The 12,139-nt window shown below is 42.8% G+C and overlaps 1 protein-coding gene across 8 annotated transcripts in view; it reads left to right on the top strand.

The window, feature by feature from the left end:
• LOC106611650 (transcription factor COE3) overlaps positions 1–11,567 on the top strand; it is a 96,339-nt gene extending 84,772 nt beyond the window's left edge. For 2 of the 8 annotated variants that reach the window (XM_014212078.2, XM_014212077.2), the window contains exons 12-17: positions 3,103–3,168; positions 3,560–3,734; positions 6,164–6,346; positions 7,855–8,058; positions 8,393–8,455; positions 8,584–11,567. In XM_014212078.2, coding sequence (XP_014067553.1) covers positions 3,103–3,168; positions 3,560–3,734; positions 6,164–6,346; positions 7,855–8,058; positions 8,393–8,451 — 687 coding nt within the window. In that variant the 3' untranslated portion in view covers positions 8,452–8,455; positions 8,584–11,567. The remainder of the gene's footprint in view (positions 1–3,102; positions 3,169–3,559; positions 3,735–6,163; positions 6,347–7,854; positions 8,059–8,392; positions 8,456–8,583) is intronic. The other 6 variants (XM_014212084.2, XM_014212079.2, XM_014212085.2 and 3 more) reach the window with 4 other exon arrangements.
• The last annotated feature ends 572 nt before the right edge of the window (positions 11,568–12,139 follow it).

Below are 12,139 nucleotides of genomic sequence, written 5' to 3'. Positions count from 1 at the left end.
GAACACACAAAAACACACACAAACAGAGTAGCACCAGCAAGCAGTAAGGCCTCGAAGGCGTCATTAACTTGAGAAAGGCTGTCGTGTTTGTCATTGCCTAATGAAAATACAAGAAGAGACGATCGACTGTGGCAAACATACACACACACACCAGTGTGTAGAGGCAGGAGTGTGGGCGTGCGAATGTTTGTGAGTGCATGTGCTTGTGTGTATGTGTTTGTATATTGCTGCGTGTGTAAGTGTTTGCGTATGTGTATGTTTGTGTATGTGTGTGTCCGTGCGTATTTGTATGTGTTTGAGGCGGCAGGGCGGGAAGGGGTTGCCAAAGTTCCCTATGGCAGGCAGGGTGTTGCAGCCGCCAAGCCTCAGAGACATTAACTAACTTCTGTTTTATAATGGAGATTAATGAAGCGAGCGCATGCCAGAGGGGAGGAGAGAGGATGAGAGGGGATAGGATGAGAGGAGAGGAGGAGAGGAGGGGTCTGAGACACTCCTCACAGGGGTGGATATGTTGGCAGTGCCAGGGTGTGACAGATTGTGCCCTCTCTCAGTGGATAGGGGTTTGGGCGTAGGGACTAGGGGTGGGATCGAGAGTGACGGGAGCTATATTGCTTGGTTGCAGTGGGGGTAGCGGTGTGTGTGGGTCTGTGTGACTTTGTGCCTGCAGGATAGCTGTGGGGTCAGTAGGAGTGTGGGGGTAGGCAGGTGGGTCGGCATGCCCACTAAGGAGAGGCACAAAGGAAGGGCACACTGGCACGGTGGATCTCAGATAGATGTGAAACATAATTTGATCACTCTTTTGTTGATGCGAGTTTTCCTGTAAATGCAAACTTTTGTGTTTTTTAGGTTTAAAAAGGCTTCTAAAGTTTGTCATTTAAATTTTTTGCCCTTGTGAAAAATGTATCAAGCCCTACAAAAAATGTCCATAATTTATAATCCACATAAGATATACCTTTCCTGTTGCTGCAGGATTATTTTGTGCTGTAACAAGCTGGCTCAAATTAAGATCGTACGTCTGTAAACACGCACAAACGCCCAGACATACACACACCCATACACACACACACACACACACACACACACACACACACACACACACACACACACACACACACACACACACACACACACACACACACACACACACACACACACACACACACACACACACACACACACACAAACACACCAATACACACACACACACACACACATGCTCTTTCTAAAAATAAATGTGAACATGGTAAAAAAAAACTAAACCAATATGTTAATAAAACAAGGGAATCTAATTTCCTTTCAAGCATATATTCAGGAGAGAATACATGAAGTTAAGAAAAACGCACACACCCCTTCCTCACTGTAACTCAACTCAGTACGCTTGCCCATCTGGGCAGATGGTTTTTCCTCAGGCTGATTCGACTGAATCATTTTTCCTGAGGTCATATTTTGTCGTGGGAAATGGGGGACAGAAAAGAAAGAGCGTCCTCGTGCACTCTTTCCCTGTCAAACACTGAACACAGGGCCAACAGTGAGGGAATAGTTAAATGATTAAACGATAAGAAAAAAAGTTTTTCCCAGATACATGTTCACCACAGCACTGCACATTTCCTTTGACAGCGTTTCGGTCAAGTTCAACTTTTTTTTTTTTTTTTTTTACAACACAAGGAAAAGTCTAGATGTGTTGTAGGAACCAATCATGCTACAGAAAAGCAGACAGAGGCCCCTCCTCGTTGTAATACCCCAGAGACCTCCAGCAGAGGCTCCCACAACACCAGCTCTCATCCACAGAGCCCTGGAAACAACAACCAACCCAGCCCTCCCGACCTCACTCACTCCTCTTCTCTGTCCTCTTCACTTCACATCTCCTTTCCACTCTCACGTTATGACGTCCCATCCCCCTCTCCTCTCCTCTCCTCTCCTCTCCTCTCCTCTCCTCTCCTCTCCTCTCCTCTCCTCTCCTCTCCTCTCCTCTCCTCTCCTCTCCTCTCCTCTCTCATTCCTCCAGTGAAAAGGCACAGGACCTTGTGTGAATGTGTGAGTGTTTGTCCCCCAATTTAGCCCCGGCGATTGTCAGCGACGCCTCCTCCGGCAGACCCTATTTATCTATTTATCAGGCCTGTTATTGTTATTAAGAGCCATCGCCACGGCGACCCACTGGGCTGCCGGGGAGAGATTGGACACTTCCTCCTCTGGGTGGTGGGAAAACAGCCCGGGGGCAATGGAGGAGGTGGGGATGGAGGGATGATGGTGGGAGAGAGAGCAGGAGGGAGGGGTGAATTAGGCAGGGGAAATTCAATAAACAGATGCAATGTGGCTCTAATAAGCTGGGGTCTGAAGTGGCGGATCGGAAGCACTGAAGGCGGTCTGAAAGTGTTAATGGGTTCCCACCACCTCAGGCTTCTTCCTTCCCCCTTCCCCCACTCCCTCCAGGGTACATCGGCAGCCATTTTGATTAGAGGCCTGGTAATGATGCCCTCTGATCATGACAATTTGTTACTATGTGGTGCCGTGACAAAATGTGTGCTCTAACAAAAAAAAAACCTGCAAGCAGAGACATTAGAGGTTGAGAAGGGAGTGGTTGGGCCCAATACTTGAGACGTCTAAGTGCTGACTGGGTGAGTGTGTGTGTGTGTGTGAGAGAATGGGAGAGGGGAAATGAGATGCAGACAGCTGCTTTCTCTGGGCTGTTTATCACACATAGGCCTTGCCATTAAAGCTAATCTCTGATTTGTACTCTGTAAAACAATGATTACATTTGAATGCTTTCCCCATTTTACGACCCCAACTCCCAAAATCCAGGTCCGACTCTTTCAGCAACCTATTTATAACTTTCAAACAGAGCCACAGTACAATGGAATGATTTACACTCACAAAACCAAAACATCCCAGATTGTTTTACCGCTTACGTGTTTTAGGTTTTAATGTTCTAGGTTTATACGAGCAGTAAAATGTTTCTTCAGATTTTTACTATCAACCATCAACAAGTTCCAGGATTCTGAAATTGTAATGAGTGTGGAATCTTTCATGTAACTCGGTATCATACTATGTTTTTATTCAAATTAATTGTAGTATACAGTAACATGTGATGTGATGTCATTTCAGGAAGTGCTGTTAAAGCGATCAGCAGACTTAGTAGAAGCCCTGTACGGAATGCCCCACAATAACCAGGTATGTAATCATATAGATTTTTATTGGCTCTCATCCTTTTAAACATACCCCTGGCATTTATTTAAGTTTTTCCTTTTTTGCGACTCTAAAACGCGTTAAGCGTTTTTATTTTCTTTGATTAATCACAGATTAAATTAACATCCCATTTTATATTTCAAGAACAGCCAGGTCACAAGGACCTGGGAGGCCAGGATAACTACCTATGTAGTGTCTAGATGGCAGAAGTAGGCTAAATGTACTGACTAAGAGGAAATAAAGAGTAACATGGCCCAAATAAAATATATGATCAGGTTCATTTCTGGTCAAAAAAAATACTCAACACTACACATAAAATCTCTAAACTCACAAATCTCTCCACCTTCCCCCTCTCCCTGTCCCTCCTTCCCATCAGGAGATCATTCTGAAGCGGGCAGCTGACCTGACCGAGGCCCTGTACAGCGTCCCCCGCAGCCACAACCAGCTGCCTTCGCTCAGCGGCTCGGCCGCTCACTCCGGCATGATGGGAGTCAACTCCTTCAGCAGCCAGCTGGCCGTCAACATCTCCGAGGCCTCGCAGGGGGACCAGGGTGAGTGTCACAACCCCCCACTATGACCCCTCACTCCACGACCCTCACCCTTCACCCTCTAATCTTCTCACACCTTCTCTGTGTATTGGTGTCCCCTGTAGATATGCTCGTCCTATGTTTCTCTTTAATATAAGCTTCATGGCTATCCTTTAGCAATACTTTAGCTGCTTTTAGCAGCCATATACACCAGGTGTGGCCATTTGTGCGTATATACGCTCAGTGAAATGTGTGTATGCCTTTGTATGTATCTCTCTGTGTGTTTTTTTGTATGTATCCCTCTGTGAGTGTGTGAGCGTGGACGTGTTTAACTATACTTGTTGGGACCAACAGGGGACATTTTGTTAGTCCCCACATGCAAGGTCAAATGCTATTTCTAGGGGGTTTAGGGTAAGGGTTTGAATTAGTGTTAGGTTTAGAATTAGGTTAAGGTTTAGGGGAGAGTGAAAATAGGATTCTGAATGGGACTGAATTGTGTGTTCCCACAAGGATAGTTATACAACACTGTGTGTGTGTGTGTGTGTGTGCGGTAGAGAAAGGCTGTGTGTGTGTGGTAGAGAAGGGGTGTATGAGAAGGGGAGGTGCTAATGAGTTAAAAAATGCAGACGAAGTGGCATGAATAAAACAACCAGAGTTTAGACACTGAAGACAGCAGCTCGGTCAAGATTTCAGGGAGCAGAGTGTGAGTGTGTGTCTCTTTTTTCAGTGCATGCTTGACACCATTGTTGCAAGTGTGAATTCACTATTTATACAATTCCAAAAATGTGTAAGCATGTTATGATGCATATATTATAATGCAAAGCCCTCCACACACGCAGGCATGTATGCATTCATGCACACAAACACACACACACACACACACACACGCCACTATCCTAGAGAGGGCTGTTTCCTTTGACAAAGCAGCTCTGTGACTGATGCACAGTAAATAGGTCTGAACGTGTGATGAACAGACTGGCTCACGTCGGACCTGAGGATACAGGCAGAAAGAGGAAATGCGAGAGATATCTTGAGCTGTTTTCTCTCCCCTGACACCTCAAGCGTAGTTCCTCCCTTCCTCCCGCCCTCCCCTTGTCTGCTTTTCACATCAACCTACGAGCGAACACCTACAGTAATCTATGAAGTCATGGGAACAGGACTGCAGCCATCGTGAAAATACAGAATTTCATAGTGTGTGTCCATAATCATTGGAACATTACAACCCAGAATCAGACTTTTTCCCACCTACTGTAACGCCTCTTTGTGCTCCTAGAAATGACATACTATGATTAAAATATTAATATAGAGGGTGGCTCATACGCCAAGCTTTATGAAAGGAACGAGCTATGCAATTTACTGAAACAATTCCAGACGAGCGTTATGGATCTGCTTTACATCACGTTGTGTGCAAAAATGGATTATATCATTCCTCCTCTGGCATTTGTCTTCAAACTTGCATCCACTCCACTTGTTTTACTTCACGTTGACAGTTTCCTCTGGAGCGAGTAGGGGTACTACCCGGCCCTTGTGGCGAGTCTCGGTCTCGTTGACCTCCAGAGTCTGTCCGCGATAGCTGGATAGGGTTACTGACTGCTCCCCCTAGGCTAGGCCTGTCCTTCATCTCTCCCCCCAACAGTGGAGTGGAGTTGCCTTAACTCTCTCTCTCCCCCCTCTACCACCCCCAGCCCGGAGTTGATTGGCCCTCATCTAGGATGTATTGAATACCCGTTCTCCCTTCGTTATAGCCCTCTTGCCTTCACGAGGCACTAGGGCTCCTACCCATCTGGGGGCTTAGAGACCAGAGAGAAAGGCACAGTGTGCTCTCACTTCCTCTCCATACTTCTTTCCTTCTCTCTCTCTCTCTCTCTCTCTCTCTCTCCCTTTCCCTTCCCTTTCTCTCCCTCACTCTTCTTCTCTTTTCTCTCTTTCTCTCTTCCCACTTCCTGGTTTGAGCCAACGCAATTCCCAGCAGGAGAGCAATTGATGGAGCGCTACCCTGGGATCAGGAAGAGTGCAGGCAATGGGAAACACATGTCAGGAACAACAGTGCAGGGAGCGGCAGCAGGGACAATCCCTTTCAAAAGCCACACCGTGTCCGATTCAACTCTTCAATTCATTGGGGAAACATGAAAACTTCACACTATGGTTCCATTTTGAAAGGCCCTACTCTTACCAAATCGAATGATCACTTTTGACATAATATTTATTAACCCTTGTTCTGATTTGAAGTGTAAAGGGAATTGTGCTCAAACAAGTAAGGGAGAGGGGAAATGCTGCCTCAGGTGGTTTTAGTTCTGGAGGTGAGCAATGCAAATCTGAATACTCAATATTAGAATCGTAAAAATCAGGTCCATGCTTTTGGAGTTAGTCAATGGAATACAAATGTGATGTTGTTCAAATTGCACTGTGCTGATGCCATTGGATTAACTATAGCATTTTCTCCTTTCGTCCAGGTTACTCCCGTAACTCCAACAGCGTATCGCCCCGTGGCTACGTCCCCAGCTCCACGCCCCAGCAGTCCAACTATAACACCATCACATCCACCATGAACGGCTACGGAGCGGGCATGACCAACCTGGGGGTGCCAGGCTCACCCAGCTTCCTCAACGGCTCCGCTGCCAACTCCCCCTACGCAAGTAAGTACAGCCTTATTTGGTCTCAATGATCATTAATATATCTGATTGCATCTCAATGCGTCAGGTCTCAAGGCATGTCACATTCCGTGGAGGGGGGGGTGTCATTTGGGTAGTTATATATGTGGTGGGATAGCAACACACGGTTTCATTAGGACAGTAGTACTCTGATTCAGTCCAGGAGGGATGCAGTGACTGCTAGTTATCTCCTACTTCCTGTTTACACAGTGATTGGCTCAGACCTGGGGCACCAAGTGTGTTGTCTGGCACCAATTTAGTATTGATCAATTCAGTAGAGGCAAAGAAACAGAACATTCCTGCGTCCACTGCCATTCTGGAGGACTGGTGTTGAGGACACCTGCTGTAAGATCTGCATTGGAATTCCTCACACACACATCGCGTAGATGACATCACAGGGATTCCTCCTCTCTCCCTCAGTGCTAGAACCCTTCGGTGTCTCTGTCCCTGATCCTTCCTTCTAATTAACATGCTTAGAGTCACGATTCCACTCTGAGGTTACAGGTGTTTTAGAACTCTGATTGTCACCCACTGTGACTTTTTGAATTGCTTATTGTTTCGGCTACAGCATCAAAGATTAAAGTCTCCCAGAGACATGTTTAGAGCATGGCAGACAAAACAATGCCAGCGTCTCAGTGGTTGTAGATTCGGGATACTAAACTGAAAGTAGGTTTTGTTCTGGCATTTGATGTGGAAGGTTATGTGTTGTCTACTGAAAAGAAAGGTTTGGGTTTGTCTGTCTGTACCATGCATTGTAAAAGTCTTCATCTGCTTTGCCTATACCTTGTTCCATCTCCTTCATTACTTACCGCTACTAACATTCTAACACCCTCATAGTATCATTCATGCTTTGGGTCAAACCCATTAAGTTGGATTAGTAACAAAAAATCTCAACTGTGATGTTACAGAGCAAGTATAAGTCAATAGTTCAAGGCAGATGAAACAAAATCACTATTCACATGTAGGGATGCACATAGTTTGCATTTTGCCATCCATTTTAGAGTTCCGTTTAGAATTTGTGAGATATGGGACTATAAGCTGCTTCAGGGGTTCATACTTTACTGGAATCATATTTATTTTGGTAAAATATGCAATAACTACAGAGACTAACCAAGCCATTATGGGGGAGAATGGGGTATCAAATACACTGTGATTATAATAAAATTGCTTTATTATCACAGTCAGCATTTCATACATGAACATTCTACACATACTGTACACAAATACACACAATTCTTTTTTGTTGTGAACATGGATGGAGGTTGCTGCTATCCTCAAGAACAAGGTATTGTTGTGTCAAGTCTAAAATGGGCCTTCAAGTTATGGATCAACTTTGCAAATATTGTGCACCTTTTACTCCGGGCTTGTTACTCAAGACCTTGACCCTTCTTCAGGCAGGCATCCATTCCTCAGCCCCCATGCATGCCCTTACTGTTACAGTTCATCTCAGTCCACTCACTCACCAACCTCTGTCTGTCTGTCTTCTCCGTTAGGATCTACCACCTCCCCCTCCTCCTCCTCCTACTCCTCCTCCTCCTCCATCCCTCTGTTCTCCGGTGGACCCATAGGCCCTTATTCATTCTCTCCTGTCCATATGATCTCTGCAGTCAAACAGAAGAGCGCCTTCGCCCCTGTCGTGCGGCCACAGACCTCCCCGCCCCCCACCTGCACCACCACCAATGGCAGCAGCCTACAGGGTGAGCATCCCACCCCTCTCCTGCCTCTCAGACCCGCCCACTTCTGCCTGGGTTATTGTTAGAAAGGGCGTTGTCATGGAGACCCTGTAATGCTAGAATTCACATGACATAATGATGTGGCCTGAGGTAGTAGTGGATTGAAGGTCAAAGTTGATCCATAACTTCTGGCTCTTGGTAAAGTAGATTTTGGAATCTGAGTGACTTTTCAAAACATTCATCACAATCAAATAATTTGGCTGAGAATCTTTGTTGACATAGAGTGACTGATTATAAGTCAATGTAACATGACTGGAAAAGTTATTATATTTGAAAAATATAATTTTGTCATTCTTAGGTTTTGCAGCAAATCCATATGCATATCATAATTACCTCAACACACGGCTTTTCATTTAAGAGGGTGTGTAATGATTTTCTATGGGATATGTATCCTTACAACATTATATTACCGTTTTATCGATGCAAAATGTGTTATGGATACAAAACGTCTCCCCACTTTATTAGGTAACCAGCGTGTCTGTCTTTCAGCCATGGCAGGTCTAATAGTCCCACCTATGTGAAGAGGGCCTTCTGCCAGATTGACCACATCTCCACTAGCTCACAGAATCTCTACAACATCAGCTTAAATCTCATCAACCTCCAAAACAGGACCATCAAGCCTCTTCTCTCCTGGAAACAGAACAGCACAACAAAGAAAATCCAAGTAACCGGAAACCCGTAAAATTACGCTAGATTATCTTTGTGTTGGTTCAGTAGTTGACTTCATCGTCACTTTCTGTGTTTTGCATTTTGGGACTTGTAAGCCATTCCTTGCCCAACAGGTAGCATTCCCACATAGATATGTATGAAGGGTTAACTAATCTGAAAATATAGCAATGTGAATAATAAACTGTGGTTTATAAAGGCAGGTAGTTACTCCTTGTCGTGTAAGCATTGTCCTGCGTCCTACAATGTTAATTTGCATGTCTGAAAAACTATTTTGACTGGATCTTCTAATGAACCTAGTTCATTGTCAGTCATATAACCACTGTGAGCAGGTAGAGTCTTAAGGCCTACAGTTCAAAACTGTCAACTATGGAAAAAGTGCAGAAGCCATGAATATCCAACACTCTGTCAATTGTCAGACTCAAAATCGATGGGAGTTTCAATGAGAATCCCCCACAATGTCTATAAAAAATCCTCTTCAAAAAGACAACTGATATCTAATGTCATAGTCTTTTAGCGTTTTCATTTGTGTACCATAGCTTTTAATAATGTACGTTTATCATATCTGAAGGAAAATGCAGTAATTTTCTAATCTAACGAAAGGGTTGGCACACATTCTGCCAAGGAGCAAATAGCAAATGTTGTACTAACAGCCCGAGGTTTTGAGGTTAAAGGGTTTTAGATGTCTACCATTTTTGAAACATAGTACAATAGATATATTTCCGGGTGTGTTGATTGGTAGATTTTAACCAGAAATGCTTGCAGCAGTTTTAATCACATTTAGGTACCAGATTTCTTGTTATTCTTCTGATTGTGCTTATTTTGTATGTATTTATAAAGTATGTTTTCGGATTCCTTTTGTGATTTAGGCCTGAATGATAGTCTTAAATATATATGTAAACACATTTGATGTCTTAATACCTTTTAGATATTGTAAAAAGAGTGACACAAGGAGAGGAACAACCCTTTTGTAAAAACTAAAAAAGTCAAACATGACATGGTCACCCTGTCTTTTAAAGCAGGATATACGCCCCACCACTTTTGTATAAAAATGGTTTTCCGATACTATATTTAACTTTTTTTGTATACAGCATTTGTGTTTTCGCCAGTTCTCCTTGTCCTTTGTGTATTATTGTGAAATGTGTATTATCATGGTTATTTCTTAATGCACTATTTTAGTTGGGGCACTTACAAGAGCAATGCATCTTCTTAGCAAGCAAGAAAAAAAATATCAAAAAGGAAAAGGCTAGTACAAATATGCACCAAGATGTTTTTTTTGTTTTTTTTAGCCATTCTTCGATTCACATTTTTGTCATTGTTTTCATGTGAATTTCTCTATTTCAAAAACTCTTCCATCGTAATCCTCCATACTCCTTACTTAAAATTTTAGGTGTATCCATTTTTTGTTCCTTGGTTAGAATTCAACTCCTTTCCCATCTTAACTACGGACCCAAGCCTATTCCTTGTTTTTTGGTGATAAGGAATGTAATACACATGCCTGAATCAGCAGCGAAGTTGAAACTCAAGTACACCCTCCAATAACTGCTGTAGAGGGACCACTCAAGTGTAGGGTTCACCGATCTCAAGGAACCTTCCATTGATGTTAGTGTTGTTGGTGGTGTTATTGTCGTTGCATACAATCTGTATCATGTACTTATGCAATTTGTATTTCCTGTAATGCAAGCTATCGCTCCACATTTCAGTGGAATGGTTTTGAACCGTAAAAGAACACAAGACATAATTGATGCCTTACGATAGAACATGCTCCAATACAATGCATTTTCATTATTTTGATACTCTAATTGAAGTGTGGTCTTAGAATTTAAAAAAAATGGAGTTATGCTGTTGCAGATTTATTTCTTCCTCATTTTACCAGGTGAGTTGACTGAGAATACGTTCTCATTTACAGCAACGCCTTGGGGAAAGTTACAAAACACAGTAGAAATACATAGATGTCTAAGAATTAGTTACAACTGTCATTCATTTGATGGTTTTGAATAATCATTTGAGCTGCAGTGGATGTAGTTTAAACTAGGATATGTTGGACGATACATCCTCCAAATTTCCACATAGCCTGTGTAACATAATGATAGTGGACAATAGGTCACAAAAATCAATGATGCGCCTGATTAAACCTTTGATTTTATGCAAATTCTGTGCAGTGATTGACATAAATCAGCTATCATCGGGTGGCATCAACATGTAGTCATAATGTGGGCTTGTGAAGAAAAAAAAACTGAAGGGAAAATCTGTTGCACCACTTTGAGAGAGCCATTTTTCAATTACGAGATTCAAGGCCAGCTCATAGAATGTCATCTGAATTCAATATTATGGACTTCTAAACCCATTTTCAATGAAAACACAAGTTTTCTCTTCGAGTTAAATCTTGGCTGACTTCTCACTATCCTCCCCTTCACCCCCATGTATCCATTCCATCCCTATACTGAGTTTTCAAAATATAGCTTGCAAAATATTTTTTTGTTTGTTATAGTTGTAGAAAGCTTGCTTTTTGCTGCCCTGGTTTTCTGCAGAGGTTTTTTAAATTGTGAAGTGTACTTTCTCAATGTTTAATTCAATAAGAAAAGGGGAGAGGTACTGCATCTTTGTCAAATATGAAATGTACCATCAAAGTATACTCTATCAAAGCACAATGTTTAATTAATGTCTTTAAAATACAAAAGGGGGGTATCTCCCCCGCTTTTCCTTTTCTGTCTTTGACCATGCTGTAAATAGATGCATGTTTTTTTCTGTGATCCAGTGCTTTTTGTACAGAAACAGACTAATAAAGAATACATTTGGCTTGAAAACTGTCTTGTATTGTTGATGTTCTAGGTTCTGCATTGGAGTTCATTTTGCTTAAGAGTGGCTTATCTACAAATCTACCATAATCTATTCCCTCACATAGCAGGGGGCAACAGGAATCAAACCAAGTACTCCTAGCTTAATAAGAAACTTTCCATACAAGCTCATCCTTCAAAAGCTTCAACCTTTTGGATGCTAGTCCTAGCCAACACTCAGTCTATGGGAGATATGTGCGCAATAGCCTCCAAAGACCACATTTTATGATGAAAATCTTGGCTCTCAAATCCTCGAACTGGGCTTCTCAGATGACATATTGACCGGTGCATATCTGAATCAATCATTCAAAGTCTGAGTAAGAGCAACAATTCCTCCCTCTATAAATGATAGCATAACATCAGGAAAAAAGATAATCTCGATGGTTGCAAGCCTGGAGGTTGACTCTTATGTGTACTAAACTGTACAAAGTGACTTCATCACTTCAAGGCACTGCACAGAGAACACATAAGATAATTGTATTGTGCACGCTAGCGTGCATGTTTACAAGAGTTAATGGGTTTGTGTGTATGCATACCCGTTT

This window comes from Salmo salar, chromosome ssa09 (assembly GCF_905237065.1).
Source record: "Salmo salar chromosome ssa09, Ssal_v3.1, whole genome shotgun sequence".
NCBI classification, from domain to species: domain Eukaryota; kingdom Metazoa; phylum Chordata; class Actinopteri; order Salmoniformes; family Salmonidae; genus Salmo; species Salmo salar.
This window is presented reverse-complemented; position numbering and strand designations above follow the sequence as displayed.